Here is a 25,017-nt window from a genome sequence, read left to right as displayed (position 1 = left end):
CAGACCTTGGTGTAGGGAGAGTGACAGGTTTCCAAACTTCAGTCTCCAGCTGGAAAAGTCCGTCTAATGTTGAGATGAAGACACAAATACATTCTTGAGATTCTTGTAGAATTTATTAGGGGAGCTTTATGTTAAAGGGACACTGTGTAGTATTTATGGGTTTATATAACCCAAAATCCACTTTTTTATACATATTATGTGCTCCTGCATTGTCTAGTCGCTGTATAATAGTTTTTGTTTCATTTTCGTAATGTTTCAAAAAGTCATGTAAAATAACATGGTCACGGGCCGCGGTTGCATAGCCACTGTTAGCAGCGAGACGCCATGTTTCTACGGGAGCCTGTAAGGACAAACGCGAGAGAACAAAACAAGCGTCTCTTTACTTGCTACGGCCGCGGTAGCTCCGCCCTCTCCCTCGCCTCACGAACCTCATCTGCTGACACGGAGAAAGACGACGAGGACGACATTTGACCGGCTGAGGACACCGTAGCGCTCAGGGAAGGGAGGGGGTGAGCAGAGGAGCAGTTCTTTGTTGTAAATTTCAGCCTCTCCTCTAGATGGCACTATAAACTACTTACTTCACCTTTAAAGCTGTAGTTTGTGAACTTTTAACATAAATGAAGACATCTGTTACGTTCAAGCCGTCACGAAATACGTCCACATAAGGCATAATATAAGAAATAAAGTTTTCTGATTCTGAATCCTGATTAAGGCCTACAGTTACCAGCCCTGTGTTTCTCTGTATAGCAGTTTTTTTTTTGTTTTTGTGCTACTGTACTCACATAGTTTTTTTTTTGCCTCTCAAAATTGCGATTGTGGCCAATCTGCCTCTGTCTGCACCTCACACCTCAAATGTTCCTGGCTGCAGACAGATAAACAACACATCACTTTCCTAAATACAGTAGAAAAGACTTGAAACGCCTCAGTTTCTCTCCCTAAAACTAATGTATTAATCGCAATCACAACATACTGAGTCACTAACAGAGCTGACCGCGCATCTTTGTCTTCTTGTGTGTCTCCGCAGGGAAACTGCACAGTGTGTGACGGCCGAGATGACCTGAAGGAATACTCCAACATCCGCTCTGCCATGAAGGTGAGATCTAAAACCACACACTGGTGAAAAGATGGCACAGAGAAACTGGTGAGGAGATTGTTTTGTCCTCTTTCTCCTTTTTCTGTTCCGCAGGTGTTGATGTTCACAGACAAAGAGAACTGGGAGATTACTAAACTACTGGCTGCCATTTTACACATGGGAAACCTCAGATATGAAGGTAACACAGGTCACTTCTCTTTGTTAATGATGCATTATTATTATTTTAGCCCACGGTCCTGACTCTAAGGCTTTGTTAGAGTGTGTTGTTAGAGTGGTGCACACTTTCAGACAACACACAGGGCTGAACATCAGTTTTAATTTAATAAGAAAGTCATTTGATGAATATTTTCCTATGAAGAAACAATGAGTGAACATCAATTTTTTTAACTGCAGCTCGTACCTATGACAACCTGGATGCCTGTGAGGTCGTCCGCAGCCCTCACCTCACCACTGCTGCGACACTGCTGGAGGTGACACACACACACACACACACACACACACACACACACACACACACACACACACACACACACACACACACACATTCTTGTACTTGCTGCATACTGAGGACTGGGTTGCTGACAAAGTGAGGACCAGCATTTCCACTTTATAAATCAACAAAATTACAAATATCTACTTCATGAATAACATCTATAAGGAACTACTGGTTGCAGTACCATAAAATGTCTGCAGGTGGAGCCCCAGAGCACAAAGGGCTGGAAAACTTTTTAGGTTCTTTTTGGTTCAACATTAGATAAAAAGTTCACACTATACTATGTCGACCAAAATTTGAAAACATCTTTGACAAAAAAATTTGGTCCAAAATTTGACCAAAAAAAAATCAAACTATACTATGTCATGCAAAAGTTGAAACATTTTTTGACCAAAAAGTTTTGGTCAAAAATTTGACAAAAATGTCATACTATACTATTTCGTCCCAAAAAATTTTTTTACATTTTTTTTGACAAATTGAGTATAGCATGTTATAGCAACCTAAAGAAGTGATTTCAATGAAAACAACGGGAGGACCGGCCAAAATGTCCTCACTCCGTAAAAACGACCTCACTTTGTTGGTTAAAAACTCTCACTTGTCCTCAGTATGCCGCAAGTACAAGAACACACACACACACCCACACACTGGTCTCACTATAGCTGTGAGGACATTCATAGACATTATGCATTCCCAAGCCCTTTACACTAAACCCAACCACTACATACCTAACCCTAAGCGTAGTCTAAACCCAAGTCTAACCCTACAACCAGGTCTTAACCCCTAAAATGCCCTTTAACGTTTTGATGACCAGCTAAAATGTCCTCACGTCAAAAAAAAAATGTCCTTACAATGATGTGTTTGGAACTAAATCTTTGTGTCAGGTGGACAGTAAGGACCTGATGAACTGTCTCACCAGTCGGACTCTGATCACCAGAGGAGAGACCGTCTCCACGCCGCTCAGCAAGGAACAAGCTCTGGACGTGCGGGACGCTTTTGTCAAGGTAGACACTGATCAACACAAGCTGTCCTGTATTGATCTTTTATTGAGCTATTGATCATCACGTCAGTAAAGATGGTTCACTGTCTTCTCTCCTGCACTTTCTGAAACGTGGATGCTGCATTTCTTTGCACGTTAACGCAACCTTTGTGGTGTGTGTGTGTGTGTGTGTGTGTGTGTGTGTGTGTGTGTGTGCAGGGTATTTATGGCCGTTTGTTCGTGTGGATCGTGGAGAAGATCAACGCCGCCATTTACAAACCTCCCTCCTCACATCCTAAAATTCTGAGACGCTCCATCGGACTGTTGGACATCTTTGGCTTTGAGAACTTCACTGTCAACAGGTACACACACACACACACAAGAATAAATTCAGATTAATTAAATTATATGCCAACATTTCAAAACAGAGTATTTTTCTGGTTCCATTTTTGCTGCATTATTTGTTGATTGAGGAACCAGAAAGAAGCTGTTTTTCTCCTTCTGCTCCATCACGCAGTTCCAGCTTATTATCTCAGTATAAATCTGCCTCGTCCTTGTCTTTTCACGCCACTTCTCTCCCTCCTGCAGCTTCGAGCAGCTGTGCATCAACTTCGCCAACGAGAACCTGCAGCAGTTCTTCGTGCGCCACGTGTTCAAGCTCGAGCAGGAGGAGTACAACTTGGAGCACATCAACTGGCAGCACATCGAGTTCACCGACAACCAGGACGCCCTGGACATGATCGCCATCAAACCCATGAACATCATCTCGCTCATTGACGAGGAGAGCAAGTTCCCCAAGGTACAAACGTACGCACTCAGAGACACTCAGAGTGTCAGTGATTACAAAACGCAGAGTTAAAAAGCTCAATTCCAGGTGCTTAAATAAACACGAACACGCGTCTGTTTGTGTGTCTGTGGTTGTTGCTGTGTCTGCTGCAGGGCACTGACACCACGATGCTGAACAAGCTCAACTTTCAGCACAGAGTCAACACAAACTACATCCCTCCTAAGAACAACTATGAGACGCAATTTGGCATCCAGCACTTTGCGGGAGTGGTTTTCTACGAAACAAGAGGTCAGTGAAACACACACACACACAATAATAATATTATTGTTTGAGAAGCAGTGATTTCTAAAACTGTGTGTGTGTCCTGCAGGTTTCCTAGAGAAGAACAGAGACACTTTATATGGTGACATTATCCAGCTCGTTCACTCCTCCAAGAACAAGTTCATCAAACAAATCTTCCAGGCTGATGTTGCTATGGTAATTATTATTATTACTATTACTATTATTATTATTATTGGTACATGTAGACAGATATTAGATATAATTTTGCTGTGATTAATTATTTAAAAATTCAAATATTATTATTTTTTACTTCAACACTAATAATGTCACTGTCAAGTGATGAAACCAAAAAGCCGCATGAATGAAAAAAAACCCAGGAACTGTTAAGTAAAATCAAGTAAAGCTGGTAGATCAGTGGGTAAACAAACATCTCTTTTAGTGCGGTTATGAATTATTTATAGATAAGAATAAGAAAGAGGAAACTTTTTTAAGATCACTTATGATTTTATTTTGAAAGGATTGGCTGAAAGTAGTACCTTAGTAGCTGTAATTCATAATTGTGTCCACTAGATGGGAGAAAACACATTGTTTACAGTGATTGTTATCCCTCTGCTCAGATAATTGTCTTAATTAATGAATAACTTCATCAGTTACACTAATAATGGCACGATTAGATATTACTATCGATTAATGTCAATAACCTTGTGTAACTTTATTGCTGCAGTTCCTCATTCTGACCACTGGGTGGCATGTCGCTAATAACTTCTGTAAAGACAGATGCCTTAAAATGTCAAAATATTCAGAATTCAGAATGGCTCACAGAGGACATTAAGGTATGACAGTGTTAAACTCTTCCACAGTTGCATTATATGTGTATTAATGAGCTCATACATTTAGTTTGTCTAATAGTTATATTTATGTAGAGAAACGCCGGAACACTACGTTTTCTTCCGTTTTAGTGTGATTCACAGAGATATCTCAGGGCTACGTACGTGCGTAAAATTATGCTAATTGCTAATTTCAAATAGGAAACAGCTGAGCTCGTTAGCTGCGAAACACAGAAAATACAAATATACTGTCTGAACCTAATGTCGTATATTATATATATTATATATACACCCAGAATATATGTATTACACACAATAAATCATCGTATAAGGCAGCGTTCGTGAAGCTATTTCCTTTGTGTTAAGCTAGGCTAACTGATAGTAAGTAAAATGCTACTTTATTTAAAACCTATTAAACATTTAAAATGTGTTATAAATCCTAAAAGCTCTAATTGTAATTACTTTAAAATGTGTTGTGAACTAGTGGAGGAAAGTATTCAAGAGAAGCTGCTAAATTATAGTACTTAATGTAATATGTATTGTATTTTACCTCTTTTTTTTTCTTTCTTTTTTTTAAATATAGCAGTCCAGTCCATTTATCTTGAATATTTATACAAAACATACATTTCTAATTATACACCAATATAGAATATAGAAAATAATGTGGTTGTATTTGTATTTTCACCTGATTTAAAATGTAGAAGAGATTAAGTTAATCAGATATTTTATACATATTCCCTTTGTAGATTATGATGAACATTGATGTCCATTATTTTCTGTAATAACGTAACATTTTGTATAATAAGTTCCCCAATATTCAGTTTATTTCAAGATTAGATTAAGAACCCTTTAAGTCCCGCAAGGGGAAATTCAATTCTGCAGTGAGTTAGTGAACACACACAGCACACAGTGAGGTGTAGAACATGTAACCCAGCGCAGTGAGCTGCCATGCCAGTGAGCGGCGCTCGGGGAGCAGTGAGGGGGTTAGGTGCCTTGCTCAACAGCACAATTTTGTTTTTATTTGTTTTTACTAGTATGTGTGTGTGTTAATATTAATACAATTAATACAGAATAAGATGGTGATAGTGAACACTTGTCAGTTTAGGTTTAAAAAGTAATTGTGCTAATGATTCTATTGATTATTTGATGATTGGACTGATGCAGTGGACAGTTATTGCTTTTTCTGCTCTTTCTCCAAACTTGCTTTGTCAGCCAAACAATTATATTTAGAGAGCGAGGGAAATGGTGTCAGAGCTCAGGAACAGAAAAAGAGAGTCCTCATTGTTTCTGACCCTGACACTTTCTACACTGTTTTACTTCTCTCTCTCTCTCTCTCTGTGTTTTTTCTTTTTTTCTTTTAGGGAGCAGAGACCAGGAAGCGCTCGCCCACACTGAGCAGTCAGTTTAAAAGATCTCTTGAGCTGCTGATGAGGACGCTGAGCGTCTGTCAGCCGTTCTTTGTTCGCTGCATCAAACCCAATGAATTCAAGAAGCCCATGGTGAGTAGCTGCTACATAAACATAACAATCTTTTAAAGAATTAATGGTTAAAACCACTTTGTCTAAACAGTGGTAAAAAAAAACACTTTAAGGCAAAGTGAGTGTCAAACACTTAACACCATACCCTGAAACATGTTTGTGTGTGTAGTTATTTGACAGGGAGCTGTGCGTGCGTCAGCTGAGGTACTCGGGGATGATGGAGACCATTCGTATCCGACGTGCAGGATATCCCATCCGCTACACGTTTGTGGAGTTTGTGGATCGCTACCGTGTGCTCATGCCTGGAGTCAAACCGGCATACAAACAGGTACAGTGTAACCACAGCCACGCGTGAGTGTGTGTTTGTCCAGTTTTTCTCAGAGACCAGCGTGTTCCTGTTTTTGTCCGTCCCTTAACATTAGTATTTGTATTTTTAAAAATAACATTTAGGATAAAGTTGAATTAAACTGTTATTTATGTTGCACAGTAGTCTTTGGGAAAACAAAATGATTTAATAATCCAGATACTCAAACATCATCGTCATGTTGTTCAGTGATGGTGGAGTTCGTCGTAACTATTACAGCTTGTCAAGCATTTGGATTAAAGTTCTATATTTGCATCATTTGCATCAGGAGGACCTGAGGGGAACCTGTCAAAGAATCGCTGAGGCGGTGCTCGGGCGAGATGACGACTGGCAGATGGGAAAAACCAAGATCTTCCTCAAGGTACAGTAATCCCACTTTAAAGGGCAATCCAACTCAGTTTCGGTGATGATATTAACATTGAGAAGAAACAATAAAACACTTTGTTGCACGTTTGGGAAATAACTACATAAATAAAGTTTATTGACACCATACGAATAACCTTCTCACACATATCAGGAGCTTGTATTCTGAAATGGCAGATCAAATAATATGATAAATCACAAAATACAGTCCACAGCATTATAACAAAGTTCTGTTTTCTTAATGTCTACAAGGACCTTTAGGAAAATATGAATGTTCACCTTGTTCAAACACAAAATGAAAACAGGAATTTTATTTTCAATATTATGAAAATATTTTGAACGTATGCAGTTTGCTGTGATTGTTTCCAGTTCACATGTTCACTGTTTGGAAAGACTGTGTTTGTTGGTTCATCTCTCGCTCTCTTTGTTGATGAAAATGAGCATTTGTTTCAGTTCCCATCAGGAACATGTTTGTTCATGTGGGTTTTTTCCTTATCTTTACAACTTTGTGTATGCACAACTCTGTGTGTCTGTGTGTGTGTGTGTGTGTGTGTGTGTGTGTTTTGCTTTCCCGCCATGTGAGGGCAGGCGGTGTCCTGAGGTCAAAAGTCACAGTAAAGGCACATCCGTTGGTTGGTTGGTTGCCAAGGTGACGCTGTCATTTCTGTCCTCTGGGGTGAAATGAAAACATCATGTGGGCATGACTGCTGCTTAGCAGTTTGTGTTGTCAGTGTGTGAAAGTGTGCCTGTCGCTATTTTTTTTACACGTTTCTCAGTCCAGAAATGAGATTCAGACGCATAAACGTTGTTCTCATGCTCTGCAGCTGAAAACTGAACAAGAAGAAATTGAAGATTATGTGATCAGTGGTATTTATTTTTTAATATCTTTTAATCTCTGTGTGGCTGTTGATCAATCGTTAGTTTAAATCCAGATTTTCAGAGTCTTGGTACTGTACATGTTTTTCATTTCAATCTCTGCATTGTCAGCCTTTCAAGATACTCTTTAAACATTTAATACACTATTATGTCATGTGCTGTTTGAGGTTTAAACCTGGACAAAACTCAGTCACAAAATAAGGAGGTCTCTGACCCTGGTTGTGGCCTAAATGTTCAAATTTACATTTTCATTGCCATTCACCTGATGCTCTCTAAGTCATAGAAAGAGTCAATTTGTGTCGTTCTCCCTACAAAGAAAGATTTAAAGAAACTGCTTTGCTTGTGTGTCGAGCTGTCCCTGCTCCTGAAATGAAATATTCGACCCCTGACTGAAAGGAGATGACATACATGTACATGTTTGTTTCCCTTTCACAGTCACACTGGAACAGTCAGGTTTATTTCTCTGCTTTTGTGGTTTTAAGCGTTCGTCTCTGTTGAGTCTCCGTTCAGGAAACAGGACACGAGGTAGAAAGTGCAGTAGGGTTAGGCGGGGGGGGGGGAGTCGTACTACCCACACTTCCCTGACAGGATGTGGTCAGATCAGCCAGAGGACAGATGGACAGATGGACAGATCACAGGAGGAAGACATGGTGGAAGGAGTTTCAGATGTTTGTTAAAAAGCTGTCAGATTAAAGCCTGCAGGAGGAAAGCGCAGCTTTATTGTGTCCTGACTTTAAACTGACTGAAACTCCTCAGCAGTGACCAAAATATTGATCATTTCCTGAGGGTGAAGTCTAATAACTTTGATGTGATTTATCTATATGATCAGTGTGTTTGTAAACAAACTTTGCTTTTGTCTAAAAGTTTATTATGACTAGAACTACTGAGACTACTGAGATTGGATTCAAATTCAACTTAATCAAAACTCAAACTTCAAAACTCATAGACTAGTGAGTCAAATAGTTAATTGTGGGTCAGAGAAAACAGGTCAACATTCTGTTACAGTTCATATAAATAAAGTAATATATTAACTGTTACACGAGAGAGTATACACACGTGAGAATAGTCACATTCTCAAATTGAAAATATTCACGTTCAGAGATTAGAAAACGTTTGTATTCTGAGATTAGAAAATGTTCACATTCCAAGATTAGAAAATGTTCACTTTCTGAGATTAGACAATGTTCACATGTAGAGATTAGAAAATGTTCAAATTCCGAGATTAAACAATGTTCACATTCTGAGATTAGAAAATGTTCACATTCTGAGATTAGTAAATATTCCCATTCAGAGATTAGAAAACGTTCACATTCCGAGATTAGAAAATATTCACGTTCATAGATTAGAAAATATTTACATTCTGAGATTAGAAAACGTTCACATTCAGAGATTAGAAAAGAGATTAGAAAACGTTAACATTCAGAGATTAGAAAATGTTCACTTTCTGAGATTACAAACTTCAAAAGGCACAAAAACAAAAGTGTTTTTGATGATTGTGTAACATTTCTCTGACATAGTTTTGGGGGCGTGGCCTGTACTAGATTTACAATCCATAGTTTTGATGTCAATTAACTCTGGTTTTTTAATTAACCAGAGTTAATTAAAAAGAATCACTGCTTTTCTCTGCTGATGTGCAGGATCACCATGACATGCTGTTGGAGATCGAGAGAGACAAAGCCATCACTGACAAGGTCATTCTCATCCAGAAGGTGGTTCGAGGCTTCAAGGACAGGTGGGTTGGAAAAACTTGTGTGAATTTGACCACATCAGAGTTGTATTTCTTGGCAATTAATGTTTTGCCGTGTCTCCTGCCATCAGGTCCAACTTCCTGAGGATGAGGAAGTCGGCCGTGGTCATCCAAAAAACATGGAGGGGATACCAGTGTCGGAAGAACTACGGAGCTGTGAGGAGCATCTCTGCGTTTTACACCCACATCACACACAGGCAGCAAACATGTTGAATGACAGACAAGTGTTTTCAGGTCTGTTTCATATCGACATGACTGAAAACCCTTTCTTCTCTGTGTCTCTTCAGATGCGGGCAGGCTTCTCCCGCCTGCAGGCTCTGGTCCGTTCGCGGAAACTTTGCGCGTCGTATCACGTCGCCCGTCAGAGGATCATGAGATTCCAGGGTCACTGTCGGGGATACTTGGTGCGCCGGGCGTTCAGACACCGGCTGTGGGCCGTCATCACCATCCAGGCGTACACCAGAGGAATGATCGCTCGACGGCTTTACAAGAGGCTGAAGGGAGAGGTAGAAACTCCACTAAAAACTGCACTAATGTACACTTCAGTATTTCAATATATATCATTTTACATTTTGCTTCATTAAATTCATATGAACAATCAACATTTTACACATAAAACCTCATCAGTTTATCAAATGAATCAAAACTATGACTTTGTCAATTTGATTTCACTTTGCTTATTTTATTTCAGTAAAAAATGTAAATGCAAAATAAGAGAGTACATTGTTCTATGCATGTTAGCACTAATTTAGGTCTACAACTAATAATTTTCATCATGGATTTTTCTGACAGTAATTTTCTTGATTAATTGATTGGTTTTTAGGTACCAAAATTGTCTGTAAATGTGTAAAATGTTAACTGTGAGTCATTCTCAATCCTCAAAATAATGCAAAGAACATATATTATAATTATTTTGTTATTTTTCTTTAAGTAAGAATCAAACAAAACACATTTTAATGGTCAGTTACTGATCGATTCATTGTTGCAGTTCTATATTTACCCAAGTACAAGTGAATGTTTTCTGTGAATCCACATTTTAAATGTAAACATGATTGAATACACATAACCTGATAAGACACTTTTAATTTCAAACTTTTATCTTTTCTTGTAATTTCTTAAGCCCTAATTTATACTTGTAGAATTTGAAAAATTCATGCAAGTCCTCAAGTTAATTCCCTCTTTCACACTTATTCTGTTTGTCCCTCCACTCAGCACTGATGACACGCTGTTTTAGTGGAACCGAGATGTTAATGAGACAAACTGTGTGTGTAATGACCTGCTGCTGTAGCTGCTGCTGCTGCTGTTGTTTTTTAATGGCCGACCTTTCTTTGTCTCACCTCAGTATCGCAGGAGGCTGGAGGCGGAGAAGATGCGTCTGGCTGAAGAGACCAAACTGAGGAACCAGATGTCTGCGAAGAGAGCGAAGGCTGAGGCCGAACGCAAACACCAGGTGGAGTTCAACAAGGAACCGTGTTTAAAGATGATTTAAAACCTTAGTTTGTTGAATTTAATTTGCCTGCTTTTACACAAAGTGTGTGTTTACATGCACTCAAAACTAAACATCATTCAGACTATTGCTTTACATGTTTTTTCTTGACATAAATGCTAAACTGTGAATGTGGGAATACTTTATTATTTAGTGGTGCTTCAGCACAGATTAGCAGAGGAATTATCACCGTGAGAGCAGAGCAGGAGGTTAAGAGGATAGACGGTAAAAACATCTATCCAGCTGAGGAACCCAGCAGAGTTTTCTTTTCCATCGAAAAGCTAATGTGATGCTTTTTATTTTCTAGGAGCGTCTGGCTCAGCTGGCCAAAGAGGACGCTGAGCGGGAGAAGAAGGAGAAGGAGGAGACTCGTAAGAAGAGGGAGTTGGTGGAGCAGATGGAGAAGGCTCGCTTGGAGCCCGTCAACGACTCGGACATGGTGGACAAGATGTTTGGCTTCCTGGGCACGACGAGCTCTTTCCCGGGTCAGGAGGGACAAGCCCCTGCTGGCTTTGAGGTCAGCTAATATACAGTCTCCTCTTTATGTGATATGAAAACATTAGTTTGAGTCTAAAGGTTTTCATCGGATTCTTCTGCAGGACCTGGAGCGAACACATCAGGAGATGGAGGTGGAGGACCTGGACGAGGCTCTGCCTCTGCCTGAAGACGATGATGAAGAGGATTTATCCGAGTACAAGTTTGCCAAGTTTGCCGCCACCTACTTCCAGGGCACCACCACGCACAGCTACGTCCGACGCCCCCTCAAACAGCCGCTGCTCTTCCATGACGACGAGGGAGATCAGCTGGTACGTCACCTTTTACCTTTGCTCCTAAAACAGTTGCTTTATTGTGTATCGATTAAAACATGCAATCATATGAAATGTTTAAAATGTCTAAATAAAAATAACTAATAATCTCTCCATGTCGTGGCCCAGGCTGCTCTGGCGGTGTGGATCACAGTGCTGAGGTTCATGGGAGATCTGCCGGAGCCCAAGTACCACACGGCCATCAGCGACGGCAGCGAGAAAATCCCTGTCATGACCAAAATCTACGAGACGCTGGGAAAGAAAACGTACAAGAGGGAGCTGCAGGCACTGCAGGGGGAGGGGGAGGTGAGGAGGAGGAGGAGGAGACGGCTCATGGCCTTCAGTCATTACGTGTCTTGTTTGCTTTGGGCAGAAACTTCTCTCGATTGGTCTCTTGATGAGATTTCTGTCACCCTCCTCTGTCTCCAGGCGCCTCACGCCGACAGCCACAAGAAGAACAGTGTCCGACACAAACTGGTGTCTCTGACCCTGAAGAAGAAATCAAAGATCACGGAGGAGGTGAGAGACAGCAGGAAAAAATATTAACCCATTCACACACATTCACACACTGTTGGCTCAGCTGCTAGAAGCAATTTTGGATTAAAAAGGCTGAATCCCAATTCCACCCCTTAGCCCTTCCCCTTCCCCCTACCCCTTTGTCGGAGTTCCCCTTGGCCCTCAAAACAGAGTTGAGGGAGCGAGGGGTACGAACGTTCCCCTAAGAAATGAGACACACCTCCATTACGTCATCACGTCGTCCGGACTTGACGCTCGCGGACTGTTACATCAACAAGCCGATGCGATGCGATGCTTGTTGATGTAACAATCCAAAAATGCCGTCCTCACAAGTAATGTCTGTTGCCTGGGCTATTTTTCTGTTTTTACGACTGTCAGCTGCTAACCAACGACATCGGCAGCGACGCTGTGAGGAGTGTTCACACACACAGTTACAGCGACTGCAGACCCGCTGCATTACCATAACCACACACACACACACACACACGCATGCACACACGGTGCAGAGGGAGAAAGCTGAGCGGAGTAGAGCAGGGACAGAATCTCCTGTTCTGTCCTGAAGACGTAACTGTGCACTCCGGCACTATTTGTCAATATGTAAAAAAAATAGCGATAGCAGCTAGCTAACCACTTACGAAAGGAACGCCGGGATAGCATCGGCTACGACTAGCTAGTAATTCAAAACAAACTTGACGAGTGATTCAGAAACACCGTTGACAATTGAAGAAGACCACAATACAATCATTACACATGACTGTCGTGATTAAAATACTGAAAATACATCTGTGCGAGTCTTTAACGGCCAGCTTTCAAACTTCGCTGACAGGTGACGCGGCGGAAGCTGTGAAATTCCTCAAAGCCCTCCGTTTCAAGTGTGGTCCTGAGGAAGCTTCGTTTCAAGGGCTACGTAGACCTACGTCTTGGCCCTATCCCTTAACCCTTATGAGAAATGAGACAGCCCTACCCCTCACATGAACGCGCAAAAACAAGGGGTAGGGGGAAGGGGGAGGGCTAAGGGGTGGAATTGGGATTCAGCCTTAGTGTCTTGCTCAGGTTCACATAGGCATGTAGACTAGAAGAGCTGGTGATTGAACCCTACGACCTTCCACTTGGAAGGCAACCTGCTCTATCACTAAACCACAGCCACTGGAAAAAATCACATTGTGATGCTTTACAGGTCACCAAGCGCCTCAATGATGGCGAGTACGGTGTCCACGGTAACAGCATGTTGGAGGACAGGCCGACGTCCAACCTGGAGAAACTTCACTTCATCATCGGCAACGGGATTCTGAGGCCAGCACTGAGGTGCGCATGCGCACACACATAGACATTAAATGTGATAATCATAATATGATGTAAGGTTTAATAGTTAACCGTGTGTGTTTGTGTGTTAGGGATGAGATCTACTGTCAGATCTGTAAGCAGCTGAGTCAGAACCCGTCTAAGAGTTCTCACGCTCGTGGCTGGATCCTCATCTCTCTGTGCGTCGGCTGCTTTGCTCCATCAGACAAGTTTGTCAAGGTCGGATCACACTCAACATTTCCTAATATTTTTTTTATTTTGAATAAACGGAAGGACAAATGTTTTTTCCCACAGCTAATTTGATCGACGACATTTAAAAAAATGATGTTTACAACTGTAAAACCTGCAGTTATCTTAACTTATTGTGATGTTACCGTCTTAATGCTTCGTCAGGAGTTTACAGCTTTATATTTTGCTGTATTTGCTTGTGAAATGTACATATATTTACAAAACTAATCTGTACTGTCAGTACCTGAGGAACTTCATCAACAGCGGGCCGCCAGGTTACGCTCCGTACTGTGAAGAGAGGCTGAGACGAACGTTTGTCAACGGAACAAGAACACAACCTCCGTCCTGGCTGGAGCTGCAGGTACAAACACACATCTGACTTATTTAGTGAAGAAAATTTAGAATTAGTCACAAATTAACAAGGTTATAATTAGCAGCAATTTTCAGCCTTTCCCCCCCCCAAGTGTCACTAATCACCACATTATGCAGCAGCCATCATTATCCTAATTAGAATTGATATTTTAATTATCTTCTGCTCTTTAGATGTGAACAACAACACACTGCTACAGGCTACGTCGCAAATAAACAATGAGAATAAAAACACATTTTATACAAAAAGCTGAAACAGTATATTGCAAGGGATTAAAGAATTAGCATAAAAAGTGAGATGCAATTTAGAAGAACATCAGAAACATGGATATAAAAAAACATAATTTTGAACAAAAGGCATCAATCAAATGACCATAAATGTAAGTTCTCTCATTCAAAGTGGTCGACAACATTCAGATCTACAAGTGAATGTGGTCTGGTGTGATAGATAGATAGATAGATAGATAGATAGATAGATAGATAGATAGATAGATAGATAGATAGATAGATAGATAGATAGATAGATAGATAGATAGATAGATAGATAGATAGATAGATAGATAGATACTTTATTTATCTCACAGCGTAATAGTGAGGGTATTTGTTTTCATCTGAGATTAATGATTTTATTAGTCCCATGACGTGGTAATTTTCAACCCTTTGTATATCCAGGCTACAAAGTCGAAGAAACCGATCATGCTGCCGGTGACGTTCATGGACGGTACAACCAAAACTCTGCTGACCGACTCGGCCACCACAGCCAAGGAGCTGTGCAGCGCTCTGTCCGACAAGATCAACCTGCAAGACCGCTTTGGCTTCTCCCTCTACATCGCACTGTTTGACAAGGTGGGACAAGGTCCCTGAACTCACTAGTTTTTCACACTTTGGGGACTGGTATGGCCTCCAGAGTCCCAAATATAAGTATTAAAATGATTAAAAAGTTGATTTTGCATAATATATATCCCCTTTTTAAATTAAAACACACGTGTGCAGCAGCATGAGTGTGTTGAGGAGGAGACATTAAAACCTGAGTGTAGGTTTTATAAGTTGGATCATCGTTCATGGTAATGAAAGCATCGTCTTCCCGCAGGTCTCCTCTTTAGGCAGCGGGAACGACCATGTGATGGATGCCGTGTCGCAGTGCGAGCAGTATGCAAAGGAGCAGGGAGCGCAGGAGAGGAACGCCCCCTGGAGGCTCTTCTTCAGGAAAGAGATCTTCACGCCCTGGCATTGTCCCTCCGACGACCTGGTCGCCACCAACCTCATCTACCAACAAATCGTCAGGGGCGTCAAGTTTGGAGAGTATCGCTGCGACAGGGTGAGGAAATTCTACTTTGCTTTGCTATTTACGTGAAATTAAATGTATATGTGATTTTTTTTTTGCCTCATTATTACAACCTCTTACCAACTGACTGCTCTGTGTGTGTGTGTGTGTGTCCTCAGGATGACCTGTCAGAGCTGGCCTCTCAGCAGTATTACATCGACTACGGTTCAGAGATTCTTCAGGAGCGTCTGCTCAGCCTCATCCCGTCTTACATCCCCGACAGAGAGATCAACCCTTCCAAAACGGTGGAGAAATGGGCTCATTTCATCATGGCTGCTCACAAGAAGGTGCTCGACAACGTTTATCCACATTCTCCCTGTGTTTAGTGATTATCTGGCAACCAACTTGCATCGCAAGCTTACTTAGTTTACTTACTTTGTGATCCCGCCGTATCTTCTTAGGGAATCTACACTCAGAAGAGGTTTGACCCTCAGAAGGTGAAGGAGGAAGTGGTGGACTTTGCTCGACACAAGTGGCCGCTGCTCTTCTCACGTTTCTACGAAGCCTTCAAGTTCTCAGGTGACCGTCGCGTCTCCTACGACATATTTCACACCTTCACACATGTGACCCAATGTTCAATCATCCAAAACAGATTATTACTAGGGCTGTCAAAAGATAACATTTTTTAATCAGATTAATCACAGGGTAGCTGTGGATTAATCACGATTAATCACGATTAATTACCATTCGTAAATATGCCAGAAAAATGATAATTCTCTCTTTATATTGTTGTAGGAACGGAGAGATAAATAAAGTATGTGAAAATATAAATGTAAAGAACAATAAAATACTGTAAATAACTTGTAAAAACCTATAAAAACTTAGTAAAAAATAAAAATTACATTGTAAAGAACCCACATTATAAGACAATATAAATAAATAGAAAAAATAAAATACTGTAAATAACTTAGAAAAAACTTTTTTTTTAAAAACTACACATTGCACCGTAAATAACTCACATTATAAACAAAATATAAAGTATAGAAGTTAAATAGTTTTCTTACTAAACCCACAGCAGGATATTTCTCATCAGCACTGTGAAGCACTGCTTCTACTAGTTAGCGTTAGCTTCATCCTCTTTTTTTCTTCCTCTTCTAACTTCCTGATTGATAATTCCTCTTCATTTTCCTTCAGCTTCACACAGGTTAGCGTGAGGAGACGTGGGGCCTCTTTAGGGAGGTTTACTACTGAGATGTCATTGCAAATCAACCATTGTTGTTTAAGGGAGACGGGGATGCAGCTGCTCACTGATGCATTAAGGTCCGATTGTCGGGAGCCCCCCTATCGACTCGGGGCCCCAAGCAGTTGCCTGTCTTGCCTGTTCATAAACTGCACGTCTCCCCGTAGCGCGATGAGTGAGAAAGTGCGTTAATGCGTTAAAAAAATGAATGCGTTAATTCCACAAATGAATCACCCTGCGTTAACGCGTTAATTTTGACAGCCCTAATTATTACTCTTTAAAGCAGAGGTTTATGTACCAGAAATGATCCAAAGTCCATATTCAAATTCAAAATTAAATTAGTGACTCAGTGAAAATGTTTCTGTGATTTCTTCTGTGTCTTCTCTCAGGTCCCAGTTTGCCTAAAAACGACCTGATCGTAGCTGTTAACTGGACTGGTGTTTACTTTGTGGACGAGCAGGAGCAGGTCCTCTTGGAGCTCTCTTTCCCAGAAATCACTGCAGTTTCCAGCAGCAGGTGAGGCATGTTGGGGGCTGTGGTACTTAACAGAGGAGAGACATCCAAGTGTTTGGATGGTTAGATTAGACAGTAAAGTTTAAAGGTTAATTTCCCTGTGATGGTAAACGTTAGATTCTTTTTAAAAACACCTTAATGTAAAGTTTTTACTAAACTACTTTGGAATTTGGGATCAGACAATCCTTTGTTCTGCAGGGCAAAGGTTAATCAGCCTATTTTGTCATATTTTTCACTTTTCAGAGGAGGAAAGCTGCAGGGTCAGAGTTTTACTTTGGCAACCATCAAAGGAGACGAGTACACCTTCACCTCCAACAATGCAGAAGACATCCGCGACCTGGTGGTGACGTTCCTGGAGGGACTGAGGAAGAGGTCCAAGTTTGTGGTCGCACTACAAGACAACCCCAACCCAAGTATGTCCTCAAAACTCAACAAGTGATGAACAAGCTTCATACACAATGCTCAGTGAAAATTAAGGGAACTCCTACATTTTGTTGTCATTTTTTTCCTTTGTTAGTTTGGTCCCTAAAGAAGATGCCAAATAACACTATTGATCTCACCTGAGAATAAACTGTGCTGTTTGTTTTTGCCACAGCTGGCGAGGAGTCGACGTTCCTGAGCTTCCTGAAGGGCGACCTGATCCTGTTGGACCAGGACACTGGCGAGCAGGTTCTTAACTCTGGTTGGGCTCACGGTGTCAACGAACGCACCAATCAAAAAGGAGATTTCCCAGCTGACTGCGTGTACGTCCTGCCCTCCATGACCCGACCTCAGCAGGAAATCGTGGTGAGCGGAAGAATAAAAAATCTAAGGCTACGTTCACGTCAAATCAGATTTGTGTCACTTCAGTATGTGGTCCTAGATCAGATTATGTTTGTGATACATGATGACCATGTGACATGTAAGGGATCATTAGGGGGTTGTACCTATGTTCCCCGGGTCCTATGTTCCTCGTTTTTCCAAAAAAGGCCCTATGTTCCCCACTTTGTATGTGATAGGACCCTTTTTTGAAAAAGGGTAGGGTTAGGGTTAGGGTTAGAGAAAGGGTCCTATGTTCCCCGGTCACATACAAAGCGGTGAACATAGGACCCGGGGAACATAGGTACGGTCCCATCATTAGAATTCATGCAGGATTTTAGTGGAGTCACAAATATAACAGTGTGATAGGAAGATAGGAAGATTAACGTTTTTAATTCAACAATTCGGTAAACAAAGCATGTGCATGTTCTACAAACAAATCTGACATAATCTGACAGTGTCTACCTCTTTTTTTCCAAAGAAGATATAATCTAATGTTGTGTAATCTGGTATAATCCCACACATCAGGCGTTGGTCAACATGACACCGGACCAGCGGCAGCAGTCAGTTCGTGTTTCGCAGCTCGTCATTCCAGAGACTGACGGCAAAGTAAAACCCTACACACTGGAGGAGTTCTCTTTTGACTACTTCAGGTACACGCACACACAAAACATAACTGGACATAAACAATAAACACCGGTGTGTTCACATCTTTACAAACACGCAGTAATGTAGTAGTTCAATCTGAAACATACTGGATTTTTCCCTCATCACCACTGTCTCGTTATTAACACGGAGGTGTTGGTCAACAATGTTAACCATCAACAGCCTCAAACTAGTGTGACATTCTTCTTCTTCTTCTTCTTCTTCTTCTTCCAGACCTCCTCCCAAACACACTCTGAGCAGAGTGATGGTCACTAAGAATCGTGGGAAGGACAAAATGTGGACCTGCACCAGAGAGCCGCTCAAACAGCCGCTGCTGAAGAAGGTGGTGAACCATGAGGAGTTGTCTCAGGACGCCTGCATGGCCTTCATAGATATCCTTCAAACTTTACAGTCTCACTAAAATGGGTTTTTTTCATTTGGATTTATTTGACTCTGTATTGTCGTCCCTGAATTTCACTTCAAAGCTTTATCTGTATTAAATTCTGTATTATACTTGTGAATATGTTTTGCTTTTTTATACTTTTAAAATGTTTAAGTTAGAATGCGTAAACACAGTACTAATACTAAAAGAACAACCTTAGATTTGAATTATTCATGGGTTTTCAATGGGTTTCATACATATTTCAAAAAACAAATCTGCTTCTCTGTAAGTTTTTCATTACACAGCAGTTTGGCAATACCAATCCAGATTTTCATCCACCCACACACACAGACACATGGACGAACTGTCTGTAATTTGTCTTTAGTCTAACCAGGTTGTGTTGTTCCTTGACATTTGTCCCACCTATGATGAAGTATATGGGCGACTATCCGTCCAAGCGGACGCGCTCGGTCAACGAGTTAACGGACCAGATCTTTGAAGGAGCGCTGAAGGCCGAACCGCTGAAAGACGAGATCTACTGTCAGATCATCAAACAGCTCACGGACAACCACGTCAAGTGAGTGAACAGTCGACATGAAACATCACATCCTGACGCAACACTCGCACACCAGGACTTTGACTCATTACAAAGAATTAAGTAAAACTTGAAAACAAGTTTTAATTTTAGAACTATTGTTGCATTTGGTGTAAAACTCTATTAACTATGTTGTTGTGCTGGTGCAGGTACAGTGAGGAGAAAGGCTGGGAGCTGCTGTGGTTGTGTTCTGGTCTGTTTCCTCCCAGTAACGTGTTGCTGCCTCACATTCAGCGTTTCCTCCAGTCCAAGAGGCACCACCCGCTCTCTGCAGACTGCATGCAGAGGCTGCACAAAGCTCTGCGGTAAAACTTATTACTGTCGAACAAGGTTTTATAACTGTATATATAGATATACATACATAGATATATACTTTTAACTAGATACAGTTTAAAGCTGCAGTAAGTAGAGTGGGTGTGAAAGTCCTCGAGTCTCATCTGCAGATTAAAAATTCAATTCTTCATAAATTCTTCATTCGTCAGATTATTAGAGTCAATCTCTGCATCTCTGAATTATAGAAACACATTTTATTGCATTAATTGTCTGAATCTCCTGTACACTTTTTTATTTCTTGTATGTGCAGCTGCTCAGTAGAGGAGCAGCCAATAGGAGGTGCCCTCTGTCCCTGTGAACTTCCCTGTGATAGGGCAAAGTCTCCTGCCATGTACCAGATCATTTACATTAGTGTGGAGGGGCTAAATTTTATTTTTTATATATTTTTTTAATTAAATCAGGATCAGAGATGCACTGCATTAAAAGCTGACTTATAGATAAAGGAGAGAAATGTTTGAGGAATGTTTGTAGCAAGCATATTGTGAAAATAAATGTGGAGTTTTGAAGCTTTGAAAGGTTAGCACTTGTCTTTTTGTCCATGTTATGTTTACAGTAATGGATCCAGGAAGTACCCTCCTCATTTGGTGGAAGTGGAGGCCATCCAACACAAGACTACACAGATCTTCCACAAAGTCTACTTCCCCGATGACACAGATGAGGTACGACACACTGACACCACGAACAGAGAACGTTAGCGCTTTTATTGAGTGACTGTGTGAAATCTGCAGGCGTTTGAGGTGGAGTCCAGCACCAAAGCAAAGGATTTCTGCCTGAACATTTCAACCCGACTGCTGCTCAAGTCTCCTGAAGGCTTCAGCCTCTTTGTGAAGATCTCAGACAAGGTCAGAGGTCAAAGATTATTTGTCACACGTTTAATGTTTAAAACCCCTTTTTGTTTCTTTCACATAATCAAACTGTGTGTGTTCGGTGTGTTTGTAGGTGATCAGTGTGCCAGAGGGAGATTTCTTCTTCGACTTTGTCAGACATTTGACAGACTGGATCAAGAAATCACGTCCAGCAAAAGACGGTTAGTAACGGTATCTGTTCGACATGTACAGAGAACAGTGTTCACTCCATATACATCACATTTTCCACAGCAGGAGCGTTTATTATGACACGACAGAGGAAAAATACCCGTGTCCATACCGGTCTTTTATCACAGTGACCAAACAACCACCACAAGGAAAACCAAACTTCAATGTTTCCTGTTTCAGCATTTTGTCTCATCAAGTTCAATCTGTTATCAGTTGTTTTTACATTCTTTGTCAGTAGCCGTCTATTTTAAAATTTTTAAAGCCAGTTTTGACTGGATTTTGAATGCATTTTGGATGCATTTGAGATGTCAGAAGCTGAAGGCTGTGGGTTAGATTCCCAGCTCTGCTAGTCTACATGCTGATATGTCATTGGGTAAGACACCGAGTTAACGACTCTCTCCTTGCTCCCAGGTATCGTTCCCTCTCTGACCTATCAGGTGTTCTTCATGAAGAAGTTATGGACGAGTACAGTTCCAGGGAAGGACTCCTTTGCCGACTCCATCTTCCACTACTACCAGGTAAGTCTAGTTGTATTCACACTGAAGACCTGGCATTTACCCTTAATAATGTAATGTAATTCACAACAACTTTCTTTCATCAGGAACTTCCTAAATACCTGCGCGGTTACCACAAATGTTCGCGAGAAGAGGTTTTCCAGCTTGCTGCGCTCATCTATCGCGTCAAGTTTGAAGACGACAAGTCCCACTTTCCTTCTATTCCCAAGATGCTTCGGGAGCTGGTTCCCCAGGATCTCATTCGTCAGATGTCACCAGACGACTGGAAAAGGGTAAATCTACAAAATCAATATTATTAATTGAGATTATAACATATGTTGACTTGTTTTCTTGTACTCTGGAGTCAACTGGTGTCATTTCTATTTTCTAAATTTAGTTGATAAATGTTTCCATACTTAAAAAGACAAAACAAATTGTTGCTCGAGGTAAACGTGTGCATGGCAATGACTAAAACTGTTTGTGTGTTACAGTCTGTGGTGGCATACTTCAATAAACAAGCTGGTAAATCAAGGGAAGAGGCCAAGCTAATGTTCCTGAAGATCATTTACAAATGGCCAACCTTTGGCTCCGCCTTCTTTGAGGTCAAGGTAAACACACCTGAGCCCTTCACTTGCTGTCTGCAAGTGCATGTATTTTTTTTTAACCATCATCTCATTGAGCATGATGTGGGTATTTTTTCCCCGGAATACCTACTTATCAATAATATGTTGTAAATAGAAATATAAATATTAACAGTAACGATGATCAATGGATATTTATACAATCCAATAACAATCAAGGTCTCTTGTCTTTAGCAAACCACAGAACCCAACTACCCAGAGATCCTGCTGATCGCCATCAACAAACACGGAGTCAGTCTCATCGATCCAAAGACCAAGGTTTGTGTTTTAATGTCAGAATTTCTCATGTTTAAATCAGTTATTTCCTTAAACTTATGGCATTCAATACTGTTTTTTACCTGCAGTAACCTGAGAATGCCATCATTGTGTGTGTGCTCTGTTCAGTCTCCCTGTTGGCAGCACACCTTTAAACAAGGTCTGACTGTTCATCTGTGTTTGTGCAGGACATCGTAACCACACACCCTTTTACCAAGATCTCCAACTGGAGCAGTGGGAACACCTACTTTCACATCACCATCGGCAACCTGGTCAGAGGAAGTAAACTGCTGTGTGAGACCTCACTGGTGAGTGCACACATTTTAAGGAAATCTTGTTCAGAAAAACGGCCCAAAAAAAAATTTAATGCAAATAATTTCTCATCAATTCAGAAAAACTGAGCCAATTTTCTTTCCCAGCAAAAAATCTTACTAAGAAATATCTCACATCTAATTAAAAAAGAATGTCTGAAAAAAAATTATCATCAAGAAGAACTGCTCAAAATCAACATTTTAAGGAAAAATCTTATTCAGAAAAACTGACGACATACTATGATGTTTTTGTAAAATTTTGGATCAAAATTGTATTTTTTTTAAATTGTCACATTTGGGACGACATAGTATAGTATGACGTTTTTTTCCAAAAAAAAATTTACACAAAATTGTAAGGAAAAATCTAATTCATAAAAAGTTTTTGTTGTTTGTTTTTTTTTTAAGTTATCATTGAGAAAAACTGAACCAAAAGAAAGAATGTCCTCAAAAAATTCTGGGGAAAAAAATATGAAGAAAACTTGTGCCAAAAAACTACATTTTAAGGGAAAATATCATTCAGAAAAACTGACGACATACTATGATGTTTTTGTAAAATTTTGGACAACATAGTATAGTATGGTTTTTGTCAAATTTTGCACCAAAATTGTATTTTTTGTATTTTTGTATTTTTTATTTTTTTAAATTGTCACATTTGGGACGACATAGTATAGTATGACATTTTTTTCCAAAAAAAAAGTCATACTATACTATGACTTTTTTGTCAAATTTTAGACAAAATTGTAAGGAAAAATCTAATTCATAAAAAGTTTTTTTTTAAGTTATCATTAAGAAAAACTGAACCAAAGGATGAATGTCCTCCAAAAATTCTGGGGAAAAAAATATGAAGAAAACTTGTGCCAAAAAACTACATTTTAAGGGAAAATATCATTCAGAAAAACTAACGACATACTATGATGTTTTTGTAAAATTTTGGACAACATAGTATAGTATGGTTTTTGTCAAATTTTGGACCAAAATTTTATTTTTTGTATTTATTTTTTAATTTTTTTTAATTGTCACATTTGGGACGACATAGTATAGTATGACGCTTTTTTCCCAAAAAAAATTCATACTATACTATAACTTTTTTGTCAAATTTTAGACAAAATTGTAAGGAAAAATCTAATTCATAAAAAGTTTTTTTTTTAAGTTATCATTAAGAAAAACTGAACCAAAGGATGAATGTCCTCCAAAAATTCTGGGGAAAAAAATATGAAGAAAACTTGTGCTAAAAAACTACATTTTAAGGGAAAATATCATTCAGAAAAACTAACGACATACTATGATGTTTTTGTAAAATTTTGGACAACATAGTATAGTATGGTTTTTGTCAAATTTTGGACCAAAATTGTATTTTTTGTATTTATTTTTTAATTTTTTTTAATTGTCACATTTGGGACGACATAGTATAGTATGACGTTTTTTTCCAAAAAAAAAGTCATACTATACTATGACTTTTTTGTCAAATTTTAGACAAAATTGTAAGGAAAAATCTAATTCATAAAAAGTTTTTTTTTTAAAGTTATCATTAAGAAAAACTGAACCAAAGGATGAATGTCCTCCAAAAATTCTGGGGAAAAAAATATGAAGAAAACTTGTGCCAAAAAACTACATTTTAAGGGAAAATATCATTCAGAAAAACTAACGACATACTATGATGTTTTTGTAAAATTTCGACAACATAGACAAAATTGTAAGGAAAAATCTAATTCATAAAAAGTTTTTTTTTTTTTTTTTTTTTTTTTTAAGTTATCATTAAGAAAAACTGAACCAAACGGAAGAATGTCCTCAAAAAATTCTGGGGAAATAAATATGAAGAAAATTTGTGCCAAAAAACTACATTTTAAGGGAAAATATCATTCAGAAAAACTGAGACCAAAAAAAATTTCAAATTTTATTCATTGTAAGAATTGGCATGAATTTAAAAACGGGGCAAAAACAATTCTCCTTAAGAAAAAGTTTTTTTTATTTCAAGGAAAAATCTCATCTCAAATCTCTCAAAATGTATTTTAAGAATTGTCATTAATTCAAAAGGCAAAACATCTGATCCATTTCATGCTTCCGTATCTTACTCCAATAAACTTAATTTCAGTCAAATTTAAAGATGTTTCCATGACTACCACAGGGCTACAAGATGGATGACCTTCTGACGTCTTACATCAGTCAGATGCTGACCACGATGAACAAGCAGCGCTCTGGGCGCGGTCAAAGCAAGTGAACTTCTTACTGGCAGGAGGCCACTGAGCTCATCCGGCTCCTGCGCCCTATTGGCCAGCACTGCAGCTGGGGGCGGACCTTCGCCCACCAGCTGTGGTGGATGAGCCGCTGTCCTTCTGCTAGCTCAGAAGGGTCAAAGATCACCGGGGAGAGTTCAGCTGTCAGCAGCGACGACCCCGGCGAAGGCCCCAGCGACCGTTACCACTACAACTATAAATCCAACTATGACGAGGACGAGCTGTCCAGTGAGGACGACTACCTGTGACTCCCTGAGACTCCCTGAACCCGGCTGTGGTTCAGCT

General features: G+C 39.9%; 1 protein-coding gene across 1 annotated transcript in view; it reads left to right on the top strand.

Annotated features, from left to right (window-relative positions):
• The window catches only part of myo7aa (myosin VIIAa), a gene marked incomplete at its 5' end in the record, with an annotated part of 33,789 nt that extends 9,027 nt beyond the window's left edge, over nucleotides 1–24,762 (top strand). Inside the window, 42 exons of the mRNA XM_083886689.1 lie at nucleotides 1,025–1,093; nucleotides 1,187–1,271; nucleotides 1,487–1,563; nucleotides 2,468–2,587; nucleotides 2,782–2,924; nucleotides 3,151–3,361; nucleotides 3,502–3,637; nucleotides 3,720–3,826; nucleotides 5,820–5,957; nucleotides 6,106–6,264; nucleotides 6,569–6,661; nucleotides 9,177–9,271; nucleotides 9,358–9,442; nucleotides 9,574–9,792; nucleotides 10,629–10,736; nucleotides 11,080–11,289; nucleotides 11,372–11,578; nucleotides 11,708–11,884; nucleotides 12,008–12,097; nucleotides 13,272–13,399; nucleotides 13,489–13,615; nucleotides 13,866–13,985; nucleotides 14,666–14,839; nucleotides 15,084–15,311; nucleotides 15,437–15,604; nucleotides 15,719–15,836; nucleotides 16,887–17,013; nucleotides 17,254–17,423; nucleotides 17,606–17,796; nucleotides 18,337–18,461; nucleotides 18,688–18,856; nucleotides 19,270–19,412; nucleotides 19,580–19,735; nucleotides 20,317–20,422; nucleotides 20,492–20,605; nucleotides 20,703–20,790; nucleotides 21,209–21,315; nucleotides 21,399–21,584; nucleotides 21,783–21,899; nucleotides 22,107–22,190; nucleotides 22,376–22,495; nucleotides 24,624–24,762. Coding sequence (XP_083742815.1) covers nucleotides 1,025–1,093; nucleotides 1,187–1,271; nucleotides 1,487–1,563; nucleotides 2,468–2,587; nucleotides 2,782–2,924; nucleotides 3,151–3,361; nucleotides 3,502–3,637; nucleotides 3,720–3,826; nucleotides 5,820–5,957; nucleotides 6,106–6,264; nucleotides 6,569–6,661; nucleotides 9,177–9,271; nucleotides 9,358–9,442; nucleotides 9,574–9,792; nucleotides 10,629–10,736; nucleotides 11,080–11,289; nucleotides 11,372–11,578; nucleotides 11,708–11,884; nucleotides 12,008–12,097; nucleotides 13,272–13,399; nucleotides 13,489–13,615; nucleotides 13,866–13,985; nucleotides 14,666–14,839; nucleotides 15,084–15,311; nucleotides 15,437–15,604; nucleotides 15,719–15,836; nucleotides 16,887–17,013; nucleotides 17,254–17,423; nucleotides 17,606–17,796; nucleotides 18,337–18,461; nucleotides 18,688–18,856; nucleotides 19,270–19,412; nucleotides 19,580–19,735; nucleotides 20,317–20,422; nucleotides 20,492–20,605; nucleotides 20,703–20,790; nucleotides 21,209–21,315; nucleotides 21,399–21,584; nucleotides 21,783–21,899; nucleotides 22,107–22,190; nucleotides 22,376–22,495; nucleotides 24,624–24,716 — 5,688 coding nt within the window. The 3' untranslated portion in view covers nucleotides 24,717–24,762. The remainder of the gene's footprint in view (nucleotides 1–1,024; nucleotides 1,094–1,186; nucleotides 1,272–1,486; nucleotides 1,564–2,467; nucleotides 2,588–2,781; nucleotides 2,925–3,150; nucleotides 3,362–3,501; nucleotides 3,638–3,719; nucleotides 3,827–5,819; nucleotides 5,958–6,105; nucleotides 6,265–6,568; nucleotides 6,662–9,176; nucleotides 9,272–9,357; nucleotides 9,443–9,573; nucleotides 9,793–10,628; nucleotides 10,737–11,079; nucleotides 11,290–11,371; nucleotides 11,579–11,707; nucleotides 11,885–12,007; nucleotides 12,098–13,271; nucleotides 13,400–13,488; nucleotides 13,616–13,865; nucleotides 13,986–14,665; nucleotides 14,840–15,083; nucleotides 15,312–15,436; nucleotides 15,605–15,718; nucleotides 15,837–16,886; nucleotides 17,014–17,253; nucleotides 17,424–17,605; nucleotides 17,797–18,336; nucleotides 18,462–18,687; nucleotides 18,857–19,269; nucleotides 19,413–19,579; nucleotides 19,736–20,316; nucleotides 20,423–20,491; nucleotides 20,606–20,702; nucleotides 20,791–21,208; nucleotides 21,316–21,398; nucleotides 21,585–21,782; nucleotides 21,900–22,106; nucleotides 22,191–22,375; nucleotides 22,496–24,623) is intronic.
• Nucleotides 24,763–25,017: the final 255 nt, after the last annotated feature.

The sequence above is a fragment of the Microchirus variegatus genome (genome assembly GCF_963457635.1).
Source record: "Microchirus variegatus genome assembly, chromosome: 3".
NCBI classification, from domain to species: domain Eukaryota; kingdom Metazoa; phylum Chordata; class Actinopteri; order Pleuronectiformes; family Soleidae; genus Microchirus; species Microchirus variegatus.
This window is presented reverse-complemented; position numbering and strand designations above follow the sequence as displayed.